Genomic DNA, 19463 nt, shown 5'->3' with positions numbered 1-19463 from the left:
CCAGATTGCTCAACTTGAGGATTTGGACTTCCTAACTTAAATATTGTTTACTATGTCAAAACCATTGAATGAGCATTTAAAAATTAGAGATTATTCCTGCAGAAAAATGTGCCAATATTAATATGTGGAAACTGTTCAAAGCAATCATAAAGGTTTTTTCCCTTTTTTCCAAAATTACATCTGACACTTATTTGTTTAGCTTTAGTTACCTAAAATAAAGAGATTTTTTAAAAAGAAGTACAAAGAATGGAATGTAGCAGTTAAGAATGTCCTTCTGAAACCATCTTGGATTCCAACTGCTATTTGCACTGTGCCAAAAAAAATCAGTTTGCTATCCCTCAGTCAAATCGACATTTAAATAATAATTCAAATGGAGAAATGAGTTGGATTCAATGAGTTGAGTATGAGCTTGGACAATTTACTTATCCTCTCTAAGCCTTGGTTTCCTTATCTGTAAAGTAGGGTATAAAATAATTTTTTTAAAACATGGATCTCACTGGCCAGAATATAATTAGATGACATAACACACTTGAAACAGGGTCTAGTGCTTAAGAAGTACTCAAAAAAAAAAAAAAAAAAAAAGGCTGAAAGTGAAAAAAGACTTGTATACATGCTCAAAATCAAAAATCCAAAAAGCCCATCCCAATCTAAACAAAGTCTTTACTTGTCAATAACAGCAATAACAGCAAAGTCTAAATGTCTGGACACACAATTATGTTACCCAACCATGTTAATATAATTGCCCTTTTAGTAACAAATTTCTTTTGAGAAAGAAGAAAATGGTAGCTGCAAAAGATTCCTGATGCCTCCTTTGGGTATCCAGCAGGAAAAGGTGTTAACTTCCAAGCAGAAACAGGTGATGGCAGGGCCACGCTCTCAGCCATGAGACCCAGCTCAGGGCACCCGAAAGGAAGTCGCCCTGTGCGTTTCCTTGTTTGCTTGACTTTTTGCCTCGTTGAGTCTTGGTTTTAAAACGTGACTAAAAATTTTTCCTTACATGAAACAACAACAAAAAAAAAAAAAAAAAAAAATCCTAAGCACTGAAATGAGCATGATCTCTTTTACAACATTGGTATACCACTTACCCTGAGTGGGCCAAACTCATCCTACAGCTTCCTATGGAAGGTAAAGCCTTTGTAATAATCAAAGAATGAATAAAGCCTGACAGATCTTATCTGTGCTTTATAGATTAGTAGATTGTGTGAGGGATAGTTATATGTGTAGGTCTGCATGTGTCCACAGTGGGTCACATTCCTTCCATCTCCCTGGTTCCTAACTACCTCCCAAAAGACATCATCGGTAAGCAGCTAGGGTTTACATCTAGGCACTATAAATATCTAAAAGTTTTATCCATAGCTTCATGTCATTCTGACATCATCATAAGATAGAATGCCCTTTTACAAATTAAGAAACTGACACTCATTAAAAGTGAATTGCCCATAATGCCTCCAAAGAAATGCACAAACCTACTGATTTTACAGCTGAGAGCTCTCCTGTTAGCCACACTCCTGCCTCCACTCGCATATATTCATCTTATACATCTGAACCGACTCCACAGGTAAAACTGACATATTATATACACTTCATCCTGCACTCAATCCTACCACTCCAAGCCAAATCTAACAGAGGAGTTTCGCCTTCCAGTTCATTGTCCAACCAGCATTTTTTACAAACCTCAAAACAAATTTAATAAACATCTCCTCAGGACTTGTGGGCCCCAGGCATAGTGCTAGTAGCTGATGATATGCTAGTGAAAAGAAGAAACACAGATCCCGACCTACAGAACTACAGGCTCACAAGAAGACAAACGCAGAACACAGCAACAGAATCTGAGATTTTATCTTTTAGATCACAGTGGTCAGGTGGTGTATTAGCCTCCTGGTCTGAGACAGACCTGGTCTGGCCATGGAGGCCTGTGCCAGAGGTTAGTAAGGCACATGCTATGGACTTCAGGCCTTTGCCATTCAAAAACTCAGTATGAACTCATCGCACTTGTTCAAAGAATGCTTCATGGATCTTCTAAACACAAAACACACAGAAACAACAAATACATGCAATTTCAGGGTTTGGATGTGTGATGGTTTAAATAGAGGGAAAGAAGAAATGTACACGCTGCTGCTACTTTGGCCAGTTCTGCCCAGTGCAGCTGGTTCAGGCTTCTCATTACTCAGGAGGAAGTCTGCTTCCTGGGGCACCAGAGAGAAGTGAATAGGCACCTTTACACTTTCCCTTCTATCCACATCCCCAGGGCACCCAAAGATGCAGCTGCTTCTTCCTTCATACACTGAACACAGGAAAGGAAAGAAACCAAGATGAAGAGATGGTCTGGGGCTCTGGAGGGTTGCGGGGACATCCCCTCATCCTGCTGCTCAGAGGTGAGGTCAACAATGTGACCCCATCTGCAGGTCACAAGTGACAGACGCAGTCAGGGTTTTGAATCAGGAGGTCCTCAAAGCCCACGTAATAACTCCCTCACATGGATGTCAGGCTTCTCTTCCTCCTTCACCCAGAGAAGAAATGGTTCTGAAACACTAAATAGGCAAATAAGTAAATGTAGTATAAAATGTGCACCAGGAGTTAGAAAGTGACAGGCATCTGAGTAAACATGGCCAACCAACATATTGCCTTGGACTGTAAAGTGTTTTAAGACTAGGAAAGTTGACATACTAATCCTGATATACAAGTTCTCTCAAAATGTTGGATGGTCAAGGCAACATTGGGTCTGCAATCCCAAGCAGAATCCGAGAGAGGCTCCCCTGCTCCTAAAAGTTGGGTCCATTTCCCAGTCACCACAGTCCCCACCCTCCTAGTGGCCCTGGACACAGCAGTGCACCACCTGCCTGGCCACTGTGTAACATGAGTCTCTGAGCCCTGTCCTCAGCATTAGAATTTTTCCACTTCACTCTACACTAAATGGAAAATCGGGTGGCACAGATCTAGAATAAGTAAATGTTAAGGGTTTAGGGATTTTGTATTTTCACCTCCTTACACTGGCCTCGAGCCCTGACACAGAAGCAGCAGTCGCCCCCCAGGGGGCAGCAAAGAAGGAGAGGAGAGAGGGAGAGGGTAAAGGAACAATGCATTTCATGTGGAATAGCTGAAAGCATGACACAGGCCTGGCATACTCCATCATAGTCACCGTGTCACTCCTACTCATACTATTGTGACTGCAGCTGAAACACAGGGCAGGACCAAGGCCTCGAATCCTTTCATCCCATGCATTACTGTTTTCAACGGGCTTTCACCAAATACTGAAACTGATTATACAACACAAACCTGAACCTCTGACCCCTTATTTGAACAGCTGCTCTCTCTCCTCCCTACAAGAGAGTGGAGAGTGGAGAGAACTGTACTTCCCTTTAGCAGTTCCAGAGAAATGGGAATCAAGGAAGGTAAAGTTCAAGTTTCTCAAATAAATGGAGGAAAAGAGGCTGTGCAATGAAAGGCCCAGATATACCTAAACACGACTTCAGAAAAAGCAAACCTCAAACTCACTGCAACTGCAGAGCTCGGTCACATTTTCTTTTATCTAACATGTTGTCTAAGTCCTAACAGAAGTTACAAAACCAAAAAGGAGAAGTACATTTTAAAGAACTGAGATGTGTTTCTGAATATCAACCATACCACTTTATAAAACTCCTTATCAAAAATTATAACTTCATCATATCGGTTCTTCCAAAAAATACCAACAATCACTATATTATCATTAACAATAACAACTTTTAAACATACTTATATAATGCTTCATAATTCTCGAAGTGCTCATGTCTCCTTAAAGATAGATAGGGCAGTGCTCCACACAGATTTAAGTATGCCTTAGGACACTAAGGCACAGAGCCCATGAGTAACTTGCTCAAGGTCACACAGCTGAGCAGGGCCAATACACCTCAGCAGCTCATACATGAATTCCAAATCTATATAAAGTGACTCAGAAGTCAAGATAACAGTAAACCCTGGTGAAGAATAAACACGGAGATGAAATGTTGTCATTTCCATGCATATATGTTCTTACATTGATACACAAAGTAGAGGCCAAACCATACTGTAAAAATTAATTCAATGTTAAATATTTCAGAAGGATCTGTCCAGTTATTCTGACTGATTATTAAGAAAAGATGACCAGTCTGAATTACAGGTTAAAATGCAGTTTTTCTCTTACTCATAAAACAGCACAGTAACCACAAAGCAACCACTCACTCACATCAAACCTTTCTGGAGTTGAGTCAACATTCAATATAATTACTCCTAAACGGGTAACATGACATTCCTTCCAGTAAAGTGTGTTTATGTTACTGGAGCATCCAGGACTGAGCCCTGAGCACATGTCTCCCTCTAGTGGCAGGTACACCCTACATTCTGGGCAGAGAAGTCTCTCATTTAGAGGAAGCACAGCAACGTGATTTCCAAACATTTTTCACATACCCTTTCAGCTCAGTTTTTATTTTCTTTTTTAGTAAACACCCTCTATATACACATATTTATTTAAAACTTCTATACTTATATTACCATAAGAATTATGTCCATTATAAAACTTAGACAAAACAGAACGGCTTAAAAAGTGTAAGTTTTTTAAGAATGTAATCTAAATAGAAGTTCTAATCATTTCTTCTTGCACTCCAATGGCTCATGTCAAGCACCTACTCTGGAGGCAACTGTGCTTGAGACAGAGCCGTACAACAGAACTTCATTCAAAAATATCAAATATAATTTCTGCCCTTAATAAGACACTTATCATTTTCTCTTTAGAGGCCTTGTCAGTCATTAAGTCTGCGCATGAGGCACATAATTCTGAAGTTGGCCAGTTCATTCATTAGAGAGTTATACAGTTGGGCTGAACACAAAATTGAAGTGTTTTGTGGGGACTTGGTAAGACTCTCACCAGGGAACGATATAATCTTTACTTAGTGTAAGGACAACTTGAGTCTTAGGTATCCCTACTCTCCTTTCAGATACCTCACTTCCATATATTAAAAATCTTAGTACCCTTGAAGTCTTTTATCTAACAAAGTCTTTATTAGAAACAGACAGACTTTTAAGGTTTCCAGAACAAAACAAACACAGTAACACTCTATCCTGTGTCGATAAGGACAGAATTAGGTAGACCTGTAATCAGTATGTTCTTCTCCAAAAGTACTGAGGCTCACGAGGAGTTAGAAACTACACTCAGTCTATACCTCACTCTCAACATTCTAATATCCTACTTGGCATCAATGGTATTGAATCCTATCTCTGAGAAGCAAGGTGCTAACAGAAAAATCATTCTAAAAAGAGAAGTAACCTGGAAGAGGTTAACATCAAGTTCACATAAGGGTAGGATAAGGAAAGTTTTGTGGCTGTTGTTTTTGTTTTATCTCTTCCTTCCACATATGCATTTCCAAAGGGTAGTATGAAAATCAAAGATATTTATAATCAGTTAACTAAGATGTTCTTTGAAGGTGGGTATCATGTCTTAAAACTTACCTCTGCATTCCTGGTGCCTATCACAATCTAGATAACCACAAGAGCTTTCTGTTATAAAAAGAAGACAAATTTTTAATTTCTCCAAAAATAAGGTTGAGAAAAAATAACTGAAAATCCTATGTTCAATAATGAAACAAACTATTGCTAGGAAAGCATATGATAAAAAATTGTCTATGATGGCTAATTTTGTGTGTCTATTTGGCTAGGTAATGGTATCCAACTTTTCAGTCAACTCCAGTCTAGATATTGCTGTAAAGGTATTTTTTAAATGTTCCTAACATTTAAATCAGTAAATTTAGTAAAGCAGATTATTCTCCATAACGTGGGTGAGCCTCAATCAGTTAAAGGCCTTAAGAAAAAATACAGTGTTCCCCTACCCACCCACATACGCACACCCCCAGGAAGAGGAAATTCTGCCTCCAGACTGCCTTCAGACTCAAGCCGCAAAATCAGCCCTTCCCTGGCTTCCAACCTGCTGGCCCACCCTGCAAGTTTCAGATTTGCTAGCCCCCATAATCATGTGAGCCAAATTCTTAAAACAGAGGTTCCCAACCTTGTTGGCACCAGGGACCGGTACTCCTAAGAGTTTCTAATGCCCGATGATCTGAAGTGGAGCGAAGGTGGTGATGCTAGCACTGGGGAGTGGCTGCAAATACAGAGGAAGCTCCGCTCGCTCACCCACCGCTCACTTTTTGCTGTGTGGCCCAGTTCCTAACAGGCCACACAGCAGTACCAGTCTAACAGTACCAGTACCAGTCTGCATCCCAGGGGTTGGGGACCCCTGCCTTAAAATACAGTCACGTGCCACTTAACAACAGGCATACGTTCTAAGAAACACGTTGTTAGGCAATTTTGCTGTTGTGTAAACATGAGAGCAAATTTACACAAGCCTAGATAGCATAGCCTGTAGTTCCTATGCTACAAAACTGTATGGCATCTTACTGTACAAAGCAACACGAGATTAAATCAAGCGCAAGAGAAAATGATGCAATGAGATATGGTAAACACAAGACGTATGAGGCTGCTGCCAGTGTGACATGCTGTACTGTTCTATAGCAAACTATTTTTTTTATTAAGTAGAAAGAGTACACTCTAAAATAACAATAAAAAGTATAGTATAGTAAACCCAAAAACCAGTAACATAATTATTTATTATCATTATCAAGTATTATGTTCTGTACATAATTATATGTGCTAGCTTTTATACGACTGGCAGGTAGCACAGTACGTTTGTTTATATCAGCATCACCATATTATCCTCCCTCCCAAGTTCAAGCCAAACCATGCTAAAACTAAAATGAGGAATGATGATAAAAAGATCAAGAAAAACCTTCCCAATCAATATACTTAGGTAGGCCAGCACAATGGACATCTTATTTTAATAAGAGTGAGTCATTTAGTCTTACGATAAAACAATTTCAGGGTGTCATTTAGTCTTACGATAAAACAATTTTAGACCTCTTTGTAAGATATTACACTTCAAAGAAAAGGCTTTGCCAGAATTTAGTGAATTAAAAAAAAAGAAGAAGAAGAAGAAAAGATGCTAATAAAAAGTGAAACAAAGAACAGAAATAACTACCTCTTGGTTATCTTTGTTTTGGTTTGCCCAGAAAATCTTATGATAAAGCGTTTCCATTGAATTGCTGGAATCAGTTCGGTCAAAACAGTGTCGATCCAACACTTCCAACGTGTGCAAAACCCGACTGATGGTCACCCCTAGATGCAGAAATCAAGCAAACCAAATTAAGAAATTAAGACATCAAATGAAGCCTGAATAGCATAATACAGAATCATCCTTACATGGGGCAAAAGGAATTTTAAGAAATCATTCTCAGTACAGAACTGCCAATAAAACCAAACCTGACATGCTAAACAGCCAGGATCTAAAGAGCATAAACCAAAGAACATCCTCAAAATTCACGAGGTGGCTCCATCAAAAATTGCCTTTACTCAACAAGTGGGTAGATTTACAAGAATCAGAAACATGGCATAAAATGTCCAACATTCAAAAGCACTCCATCTGTTGTGTTCTGTACCTGCTGTTGACTCCTGGCACTTGTCAAAAGACCACCGAACTTCCACTGCACGGCCTCTTTGTTTTATCTGCTGTTCTACCTCATAAATCCTTGCTCGAACCTGAAAGATAATTACTTCTCATTATCTGGTGCTCAGAAAGCCACAGTGGTTATCTAAATCTTCTCGGGTTTTTCCACACGAGTAGAGCATCCTACAGTGAACTACAATCTTGACTGCATTGTAAGAAATTCGGCCTACTGCCCAAGAGTGCATTTTAAAATTTACAAATGGCAATTCGATGTCAGTTTTCAATAATAAATACCCACAAATAAATAAATAAATAAATAAATGCTTGCAGAAAATCTTTACAAGTGAAAATTTTTTAGGATTTCGTATGGAAAGGTGAAAGTTCTAAAATGTCATCTTTGAGCTATTCCATGTATGAAAGCAACCAGCCATGTTTTATTAAGAAAACTGCTTGGTAAAAAAACAGAGATCTTAAGTATTAGTCACTATCTTGTGTTTCAAGTTTCTTAAGTCTTCGACCCAAATAACCCAACACTAATAAAAATATCTAACAATTACTAAATATCACAGATTACTACTATGAGAGTCGTGGTCATATAGTAGAACTACCACCTTAATTACCATCTGGGTGGCAGAACTCTCTGCAAGAACTGCCCATTAAAAGAGTGAGAAGAAGGGGGCAACATGATGAATGTCTGCGGTTCAGAGAGGCTAAATACTTCCCCTAAGGTCACTCAGAGAGGTGCGGGCAGAGCTAGGAACGGTAACCAAGCATGCGAGATGCTGAACCCATTTGGCTCACTATGCCCTGATGCCTTTCAAGAGAGAGAACGCTCGTCAAACCACAGCAACAGAAAGCCTACCTGCTGATTGAAAGCCGTGTTCCCGCCCGGCATGGGGAGGCTAGAGGGGGCCACTTGCAGCAGATCCAGGGGTGAGCCTGGGTTTGCACTCTTACTGTCGTTTGTGGAGTAATTCCACACCAAGGCACTTGGGCAACAGAGAGTGACAGTCTGGAAACAAAGTAGGAAAATCCAGATAGTTAGAAGAAGGAAAAACTATAACAACAGCTTAACAGTAAAAATGACACCTTATCCTAACTATTATAGTTTCCTACCACTGAATTTAAAAATATGAATATTTTACCTGATTCTCAACTTTTCCAGTGATAAAACTAAGATAAAATAATTAATTTGAAAGAGAAGTACAGTGATTGAGAAATTAAGAATATTATAATTCATAAGCTAATATTCAGCACAGGAAACCTAGGAAACTTAATAAAAATGCAGTAATCACTTAAAAATTGTCACTTAAAACTATTTTTTCATGAAATTTAAAAAAATGCTATGGAATTAAACATGTCATTTCTAAAGTGATAAAATCTAAAAATGATTTTTTTATTTAAATCTCTCAAATAAAAATGCAGTAAGTAGCTTCATAAATGCGGGGCAGGCAGTAACCCTGGAGTAGCAGTTGGCAAATTTTTCCTGTAAAACTCCAGACAATAAATGTTTTAAGCTTTTCAAGCCAGCTATAGTTTCTGTTACATGCTCTTTTTTTTGTTTGTTTTACCAATTCATTCAAAATGTAAAACCTATTCATAGCTCATGGGCTGGATTTGGCCCACAGGTTGTAGCTTGTCTATCCTGGCTTAACCTCCTTGAAAACATGTTGTACTCAGCCAGCTTACACAAAGCCCTTTCTATGACCATCTTCCTTATGTTACAATGACTCTGAGGTATGTACTGTTATTCCCCAACTGTACAAAAGAAGAATATGAGACACAGAGGAGATCAGTGACAAGCCCAAGTTGATCTCAGTATACATGCTTAGGACTACTATGCTAGCCTGCTGCCTCCTAAATGCAAATTAAATAGTATAGCTCACAATTAATTAAGCACTTATTCTGTGCTAAACACTTTCCTAGAAGGTTTCAGTCATCATAACCTTAACCCTATGAGGTAATGAAGTAAGAACTGTCATCATCTCCCATTCACACGTGGGGAAATAGAGGTTCAAGGTCAAAATTACTAAGTGGCAGAGCAGCAGCTAAAATCAGGTCTGCAATGATTATAAAATATGTCTTAACCTTTATGCTATCATGCCACTCAACAGCAAACTATGCAAGCTTAGAGAAAGAATGCAAGATTTCTTTTTTATAAAAAAAGAAATTAAACGTAAAAATACAAGACTCTGAACTCTAAGAGATATCTTTATGGAAACCAGATGGCAGATATGAGACTATCAAGTCCCAAAACCCTTCAATGCATCTGTCTCCACTGGCGCACATTCCTACCCACTTCCTCCTGTCTGTAACAATGTGGGGCTCTTATCTCCTATCCATGACCATGTGGGGTTCTCGTCTCTTGTCCATGATAGAGCTCTTCCCTGCATTCTCAATTCCAAAGCCTCCATATCCAGGGCACTGATCTAGCAAATACTCTTCCTCTCCTATTCTCAAACTCTCTCTCTACCAGTTTACCTTTAGCTTAGAAATGTGTTCAAATCTACTTGTCAAAAAAAAACAAAATTTTTAAAAAATCTCCACTCGCCCAGTAGCAATCCCTCTCTTCCCCTCACAGCCATGTTTCTCAAAAGAACAAGAGCCTTGCTTCACCTCATTCTTCATCATCCCTCAACCCACCTCAATCTGGCGTATCACCCATTATCCACTGATCATTAATGGCCATCGTGCTGTCAGACAAGTAGCCATCTTCTTATCAGACTTCCCCAATCCACTGGGCACTGCTCGCTACTAACTCCTTTTGGAAACTTTCCATGATACCTAGAGAAGCAGTTTAGTATGGCTGCTAAGAGTGTGGACTCTGGATCCAGACTGGATCCAATCTGGGTTTAAATTCCAGCTTAGCCTCTTACCTGCTGTATGATCTAATGCCACCATTTCATTACCAGTGTTGCAAAAATAATATTGGTTCCTATCTCATAGAATGATTCTGAGAACTAAATAATTAATATGTTACAACTTAGAACAGTACCTAGAAAATAATAAATGCTATTAATCTAACAGAATTATGACAGTATTCTTCTCATTCTATCTTTGTTTCTATAACATTCCCTCCCCCATTCTCTCTACAGTCTAGCCAAACTTTCCTGTTCACCTCTGTCAATCTCCCTCTGCCATGTCTTAATAATTTATGCCCCTCGGGTCCACAAATCCTCTCTCACTACTAACTCTTTAAGTTACCTCACCCCCTTCTCAGAGTTTTGACCAGCCAAGTGGCCCTAAGTGATTTAAATCCACACATCTAGCTGGTTGTCTCCCCTCATCTTCAGAATCAAACATGTAACAACAGCTTGAAAATATCCACTTGAAGATCCTAAGGGATAAAATAGTCCAAAATTGAACTTACCTCGACTCTTCCAAGTTTATTTCTTTGCCTTGTCTTTCTCTCCTCTACCTCCCCACTTCCATAAATCGTCCCTCTACTATGGCCAAAACAATCTAACTAACCCACAAACTGACCATGTCAGTTGCCTGCATAAAATCCTCCAGTGACATCCTAATCATAAGACACATAAGGAGTCTTCTACATCCTGACCCCCAACAGATTTTATACTTTATGTTCCATTAACACCAACCAGCATACAAGCTATCCAATCAACCCTCTGGGCCTTCTTCCACACTATACCTCTGACGAAAACGCTCTTACTCCCCCTTTTAAAATGTTTCCTAAACTCATATTATAAGCACTAGTCAGGACCACTTCATTCACAAAACCTCCCAGAATTTCAGCTGGGTCTAGAAATTCTACTTCTCAACTCCTTTAAATCCCTATGCATCCCTCAATTAGCCCTTGTCAGAGTATAGAGAAACTGCCCATTTATAAGCCTGCCTTCCTGACAAGACAGTAAACTCTGCCAGAGTAGAGACCATGCCTTCATGGCCAGCCTTGTCCCAAAGCCCCTAATTAAAGACCTTTAAGAGCCCAAGGAATGTGACCTGAACACTAACCCATGAGCTCCTCTAGGACAGAGCTGTATCTCATTCCTGACAGTATCAGCTCAGTGGCCAGCACGCTACTGGATGGCCAAGAACCGCACAGCAGTGATGCCTGGCAGATGAATAAAGCCCGATAAAATGTTTGGGTTTTAAAGAAAGAGGAGGTAACCAATTCAAGATGTAAACTGAGGAAGCTACAGAATTCTGCATGGAGAAACTGACTTTCCAGAAGAATGGTAATACAGATGACATTCTACAGGTTTCCTGAAGGATTTTTAATCATTGAACTACTTAATGGCCCTAATAAAGAACAACTGCAATAACTTTCTTCTGGATGGAAGCAACAAATCTTCTCTCAGCTTGATCCAACATAAGGGAATAAAGACATGAAATTTCAATCTATAAATTACTTGGTTGAGAAAAAAACTGGAGCTGCGATGTGAAAATTAGAGTCCCAACAGGATTATTTCCTACACTAAAACGTAACATAAAATAACAAGGGCCGAGGACTTACCTGCAACATACAACTAAGTCCATAAACCAGGGGGCCGTGCTGTGCACAGGAAAGGAAGTCTGAGAAGGCCAGCTGCACAGGACTCATGCCGGGCCCAGGGGGGCCAGGGCTGGGGGCCCCGATGCTCGAGTTGTTTGGTCCTATCATCATGTGGGGTGAGTGGGCAGCAAGGAGGCTGGGGCTATCGCTCAGCAGCAAGGCAAGACGCCGGGCACAAAAGTAGGCAAGACGACGAGACAGGTAAGCCGACTGGACAAACTCATCTGAATACTGGGAAACACAAGGACACCAGACCTCAGTCATGTTTTATGCTACTGGGTGAAATAACTATTTTAATACAGATATTTTTTTACTTTAAAAAAAAAAAAAAGAGACTTCAAAGATACTGTGTAGACCAGTGCTGTTCAAAAGGAACATAACACAAGCCACGTATATAATTTTAAATTTTCTAGTAGCCATTGAAGAAAACAAGCAAAGTAAAAAGAGTAATGTATTTTATTTAATCTGATATAGCCAAAATGTTATCATTTCAACATGTAATCAACACAAAAACTATTCCTGAGATATGATATACACTCTTTATTCTGCACAAAGTCTGAAATCTGGCGTGAATTTTATACCAAGAACATGTCTCGATATGTACTTGTCATATTTCAACAGCTCAATAGCCACATCTGCCTAATGGCTACTGTAAAGGACAGCACGGGTAAAGACCATCTCAGGGAGGGTACCCAGGACACTGGCACCGTGCAGTCTCTGAAAGGATACACCAGGGTGAGAGAGAGAGTTACTTTTCACAAGTTACTCCTTCATACTGTTTGAACACTCAAATACATGTTTTGCCTTTCCAAGAAAATTTTATTTTTTAATAAATTTCATCCAGATAACCTAAATTTTAACAAATTTTAGACTAATCATTAAAATAGGAAGTCCCCATTCCTAGTGGCTTAAAAAAATGTCAGAAGAATGTAGAAAGTCCTCTCTATCTTTAAAAAAAAAAGATAATTTGATTTGCTTACACTGAAACCTGTGTGAACAAGAAGACAGTATTTAAAGAACTGTATAGCTCAGTGATGGGAGAATTCAATGTGGGTGAGAATACTTAAAAAGGACATGTGGATAAAAACTATGAACATGGTCATTACAAGTGACTGCTAAAACTTATAAGAAGTCTCTTATCACTTCATGTGTTGTGGCATCAAGATATTTTAATTCCATTTCAAAAAGAAATTTTTCCCTCTTCTACCTCCACTTACCAATCAATCATTTCTTGCCCATAAAATCAACTGGCTCATGGTTATGTGTACTGTACCTGCAGCATCAGTGGTAACAAGAGTTTAAGAAGATCATCATCCATTGGTCTGATCTTTTCTAAAACATCCAAGATCCATGTCAAATATTCGTGTTTTTCTAGCATTCCTTCCTTAAATGAACAAAGGAAAATTTCACTAATGATGTTACAGCAACACCAACTAAAATTCAAAAAAGAGCACTGTTATGCATATGCTTAAGTGTAATTTTACTACTATTTGTTTTTGTTGTAGTAAAACTCATTGATCATAGCCCAAATTCTACACACACACAAAAAAGCTTATATTATTTTGTATGGTTGGGTGCTTTTTGTTGCTTTTGTTTTTTGGTAATCTGCTTTATTCTAAATTGAAAAAAAAATAACTCTTACAAGACAGGAAATTCAGAAGCTTTTAGATTCCCAAGGCACATCAAATGCCTGGCTAGATTTCGGGGGTGTATGAACTCATATTCATAGGAGAAAACTTGGCCAGTGGTAATAATTATAAAGAGCAGAGCACTAACCGTCATACCATCATCTTGACAAGACACTAACAATCCCATTAGATCCAATGCTGCCTTAATAGTCTCTTTCTCTGTCCTAAAATGAACTTCAAATACTATAACCTCCCTGTAAAATATACCTTTAAAAATTAATATAGTGGCATAATTAACCATAATATAAAGCAATGAAAGCAATTTGTAATAAAATACCATAAACATTCCAACATAATACACTAAAAATCAATAACACACCTACAAATTTCTGAAATGCCCCACAAGGGTGGTGTGGCCTCTCTGGACATAAGCACTATTAGCATTTTTGTCTACTGCCTTCATATACACATACATATAAATACACACGTTACTTTATGACAGTCTATGCACATACACATTTGATAACAGTGTAGTTTTGTATTATGATTCACATCATGAAAGAATCTTCAAGATAGAAGCTGAAAGCTACGTTTTCTGGAAAAGACACTTGTACTTTCGTGGTCATTCTGGTAACACCTTAGTAGTTAATATGAATTCTGACTTTGTTCCCAGCAACTTCTGCATATCTGTGCACCGCCAGGGAGTGGCCCTCTACCATGGTTACCAATGATTGTGTGAAAATACTGTACTGATAAATTATAGTTTCAATATTTATAAGATTACAACACCACCACATTGACATAACACAAAATCAAGATATTTACTTGTTGCTGATTTCTATTATTTTAAATGTTTAGAGTCAAAGGAGTTAAAATGTTCGTCATAGAAAAATTGCAACTGAAAATTTTAAGACCAGAAAAGTGAACTTTAAGTTAATAAAGAAATAAATAAAATAGAATTGTGCATTAAGGTGTAAGAGATGGTAAATGCAAAACTTTTTAAAAAGAATCTTCATCGACATGATTGCCAACGACTATATAACAGTCTGTCCTCAAGACACTTTTGTCTGTGTACCCATGCTCGTTTCTGTATGTGTACATACTAGGATCAGTTTCAAATTTCAGAATATGACAAATCAAAAATATAATGGACTTTTAAATTTTAACATTAATGTTCCAATTAGATTCATCAGTTTAGGACCTAATTTCTTCTTACTAAAGAGATACTGTCTTCAACATTCCTAATACATAAAGAAATTCTCCCAAAAATATTAAGCAAGCTGAGAGACACTTTTTAAAAGATGTAGACTAAAAACTCAGCTCAAAAGAAGTCATAAAAGCCCAGAGCAGGCACTGAAGTAGTCCTGATAAACGGACCTAGGATTTGTGACAGTCGTTTTTATTGACTTTAATCATGCTACTTCCCCAAAAGACCATGCTTTTTCCTACTTTGGGCTCTTAGAAAGAAACATCATTTACCATCTGGAAAGTCCTAAGGGGGAAATTCAGAAGCCACACATCCTTTCTAATTCCGTTCCTTTCTGATTAAGATAGCAGGTAGTGAAAGTCTATGCTAGCAATACAACTTTTGTTGAATACACTTCCTCCTTACCAGGATTAAGGTTGAGGCAACTAATAGCACAAGCGCCCTCTTCTGGTCAATATAATTTACATCAGCTTGTCTGGATGATAGTTAAGTGATGCCTCAAGGCCCTGACCCGCATCTTCAACAGCATTTTAAACTGCAGCTGAGCCAAATAAGATGACCTATCTTTGGAATTACTAAACTCTAAAGGAGATCTACTATGAGACATCGGCAGGAAGATTTTTTTGAATAAATACATCCAATTTTTTCAAAATAAAAAGATTATACTTAATAGTGCGATTACAAAGTAATTAATGGAATGAAAAGAACTGACATCATTAAATGCTGGAGATCAATATTTATGATAAGAAGCTGTCATCTGAGGGCAAAGGTGTTACCTTGAATTCAATTCAATGTGAGAAATTTCAGGTTGCTTTCTTTAAACATATTGGTTCATAGGTTCATATAAAGATACAACTTAACCTCCAGAAAAACTAACCCGCGTAAGGAGTTTGCTCTCTTCTTAAAAGAATGCTACATGGCCATGAATGTCTTAGAAAGGTTACCTGGAACATGTGAAACGCCAGCTTTTCGTTGTACTCCCACTGCTTCATGGCTTGCTCGACATCTGGTGGCACAGGGACAGGGCCGTCGCCTGAGCTGGAAGCCACGTGGTAAAAGTCAGAAATCTTGGCCAACTGCTCGCGGAGGTATCTGGTGGATATGTGTGTCCACTCTGCACCCAAAAAACATATACATATGGTATAAAAATTAACTTTTTCTCCCCCTTCCTGATTATCTGAAGGACGTACTTATAAAACAAACATGTTACATTAAAAAAAGGCTTTTACATGTGCAAGCGCTGTTGTGAAAGGCATGCTTACTCTAAAGCCCTTAAGTATGTAACGTGTGCCCTGTGCAGCCAGCAAGAGTACTGTCCAGCCCAGGTGGAAGAGAAAGCTCTCCCCTCGCACCTCAGCAACTCGAACCCCTGAATTAAGTGCATCTGGCTGATCCTCTGTGTTAAACAAGTTAGCATAACAAAAATATCAAAGGCAGAAGCCAGAAACAGAACAGAGGAGGTGAGCACTTCAAGAAATTTCAAATCTGCACCAAAAGATTCAAAATCCCCCCCGTGCTCTTTTAGGGTATGTTTTTTCAGGGTCCAAGTCAAGTTTCAAACATGCCTAATTAAGATTTATTCTGTTTTTGTCAATCTGTAAGAGGACTGGCATTCACCACAGGCTGGCCCATGACAGCATGCAACCTGCACTATCCCCTGGGCCTGCCAGGGACACAAGAGTGGCTGCCCTCCTAGACAACCATTTAGACCTTCAATTATTCTACTCTCCTCAACCAATACAAGATGCCTCAGAATGCCATCAGTTAAGAGTGGAGAGCAACAAAAGGTAGGAGACTAATAAAGGAAATAGAAAAAGTAGCATTTTAAAAAATCACTAAAATTATTCAAAAATGTCTGCTTCGGGGGCACAAATTAAATCAGTGTGTTGCCTCTGGCAACCATGAGGGATGAGATGCCAACTTTATCCCATTCTGTGGATAAAAATGTAATAATTGCATGCTCACAAATTTCCCCACAGATTAGCAAAAGAGCATTTCAGAAGAAACTATCCTACTGAAACATTACCACACGATGCTATTTTCCCATTATTTTGGCAATAGATTCTCCCACCTTATTTTCAAGGAAGCTATTTTGACAAAAGAAAGAGTAGACACTAAACATCTGTTAGGAATTCAGTGGTTTTTACTTTTTAAATACTATTTAAATTACTTGACAACAGTACCCAGGGATAACAACTGTTAAAGTTGTGGTCTAAACTACTTATTCCACTTGTGTTTTATTTAAAATTAAAATTGAAATGCACATGTTAAACCCAGTAATAAGCCAACGTAAAATGACAAACACATACCAGGTCAACATTCTGTTCCTAGTGTAATAGTTTTTCACAAAGCACCACCAATAACAGACATTATGATTAAAATGAATTAACTGGCATTAAAAACAAAACAGTAAATTACCAATGGCATCATCTTCTGGTGGCCCTGTTCTAGACTAATAGTCTCATGACACCACTTGTCCAACAAAACAACATGCCAACCAGTAGATGAGACAAGTTTAGCTTAGCTATAATAAGCAAAAACAAAAATAAAAGAGATCCAAATCCTAGCTTTTGTGTGCCAAGCCTTGCTATTAGCTCACTCTCAGTATGATACTATTCTCAATATCCCCACAGAATATTTTAGCCTCAAAGAGCTGAAAATAACACATACATTCACACAAACCTATTTTGTCAAGAGTATGTTTTCTATTTAAATTTTGTTTTTAAATATAGAAAAATACGTGGTCACTATAGAAAATTTATAATGCAAGTATGAAAACAAAAGAAAAAAACATCTGTAATCTCATCACTCATAATCATTACATGTTTCAGCATATAACTTTTCAATCTTCAAGTATGCTTGAATGTCTATGTAAACGTATGTACGTCTTTAAAAAAAAATTGCTGAATATACCATTCCACAATCTGAACTACTTTCAGAATCCACATGGAATTCAAATGCAGTCCTCTTAGTAGTTCATTTTAACTTTAACAGTGTTTAACTGACATTAAGTTATTGTATTCAGAGGTCTGGGACATAAGACGCTCTAGATCAGACTATATAAGAAATTAGGATGCACTCAAAATTTTCATTAAAAATTGAAAACAGAAAATAACAAATGGCCACTAGTACTGTACTCCTTAAAAGTATTAGAATGCACTGCACCTCTCATTATTAGTTAGGACTGGTAATTAAAAGGGAGCCATGGGGGCAGGCAGCCGTGGCCTCAGCCCTAAATGCAAACACGACCATGAGGGGAGCTTAACCAAATGCCAGTGCCTTCAGCCCCACCGTGCCAGGCTCTGATTTAAAGGGTCTGGAGTGGGGCCCAGTTCCAGGTGGTAACAGAAAGTAGGAATGGATAAAGATCAAAGGGAAGACAGGTGAGGGGGTCAAAGGTAAAAAAGCAGCAGAAAGTGACCAAAGAGGGTAGTGTGAAAGTGGAGCAGTTCTAAATTCAAGCAACTCAAAAAATAAAAATAAAATAACAAAATAAAAAAATAAATTCAAGCAACTCAGACGATGTGGCCACATCTGTAGTTCACAGATGTCTAGTATAACTTAAGGTCCACAAAGCCAGAATATTAGAAAGCTTATGAGCATTAATGTTACTGAGAAATGGTCAGGATTAAAAAAAAAAGCCCAGTCCTTTGGACAATGCTCTCGAGCATCCAAGAATCCTATGGCCACTATTCTTTCTCTGTTAATACCTAACCCCCAAAACAGAAGGGGTTTCAGAAGCCATGCAGTTCACCTTACCATTTTACAGATCCAGGTATTACAGGCTCAGCTCAAGGTTACACAGCTAAACTGGAAGTACATAAATCGGTGTACATGAAAACACAAAAGTGATAAACACATAATGGATGAGAACAGAGATGTGCCACGAAATGATCTTCTTGGACCTGGAATATCTGCAGTATTAGTAAAAGAACTAGGAACACCCACCCTGGGGGCAAACACAGAGCGTGCGAAATGCAGCAAAGTTTGTGGAGGTGTCCTGCAGCGTGACATCAGCAGAGAAGCAACACAGGGCCACATTTAGTGGTACTACTAGAATGAACTTTAGAAGAGGATGGCCATAGGTCCAAATCCCAGCTCTGCCACTCAAACTCAGTTTGCCTGGAACAAACTGAGATTTTGCTAAGTCTCAATTTCCTCATCTCTACAATAGAGATCAATAATATATATACATCAGAGTGATTGTAAGAATGAGTTACTTAGCACCATGCATATAACACAGAAATTGATCAATAAATGGTAGCTATCATCACCATTACCAGGATGAAAAACTAAAGGTCAGGCCTTGACTGTCAAGAGCACAGCACCTATTGCCACTGATGTTAGTTTCTGCCTCAGATCCTCCCCGATTACTCTGCCTCTAAAATCTTCATACGAACTTCTTTGCTTTCTAGTTTCAACTCATCGCTTTATAACTTAGAAGGTTTCTAACACCACTATAGGGAAAATGCCAAATTCCCTCTCTAATACACTGTGTTTATTATAACCAGCTCAGCTAGAAGTACCTTTTTAATCAATGTGCTACAAAGGCCCATGCAAATACTGAACTTTCAATTCTTTTTAATAAACTTACAGTTAAACTCCTTTAAC

At 38.5% G+C, this 19463-nt stretch overlaps 1 protein-coding gene across 19 annotated transcripts in view; it reads right to left on the bottom strand.

Annotated features, from left to right (window-relative positions):
- The window catches only part of MED12L (mediator complex subunit 12 like), a 318700-nt gene that overhangs the window by 242551 nt on the left and 56686 nt on the right, over window positions 1-19463 (bottom strand). For 18 of the 19 annotated variants that reach the window (XM_025042472.1, XM_025042480.1, XM_025042470.1 and 15 more), the window contains 6 exons: window positions 15797-15966; window positions 13291-13401; window positions 11979-12248; window positions 8367-8516; window positions 7497-7596; window positions 7040-7176 (listed from right to left, as the gene is read on the bottom strand). In XM_025042472.1, coding sequence (XP_024898240.1) covers window positions 7040-7176; window positions 7497-7596; window positions 8367-8516; window positions 11979-12248; window positions 13291-13401; window positions 15797-15966 — 938 coding nt within the window. The remainder of the gene's footprint in view (window positions 1-7039; window positions 7177-7496; window positions 7597-8366; window positions 8517-11978; window positions 12249-13290; window positions 13402-15796; window positions 15967-19463) is intronic. The other variant, XM_025042483.1, reaches the window with a different exon arrangement.

Source organism: Pteropus alecto, unplaced genomic scaffold, assembly GCF_000325575.1.
Source record: "Pteropus alecto unplaced genomic scaffold, ASM32557v1 scaffold239, whole genome shotgun sequence".
In the NCBI taxonomy this organism is placed as follows: Eukaryota; Metazoa; Chordata; class Mammalia; order Chiroptera; family Pteropodidae; genus Pteropus; species Pteropus alecto.
This window is presented reverse-complemented; position numbering and strand designations above follow the sequence as displayed.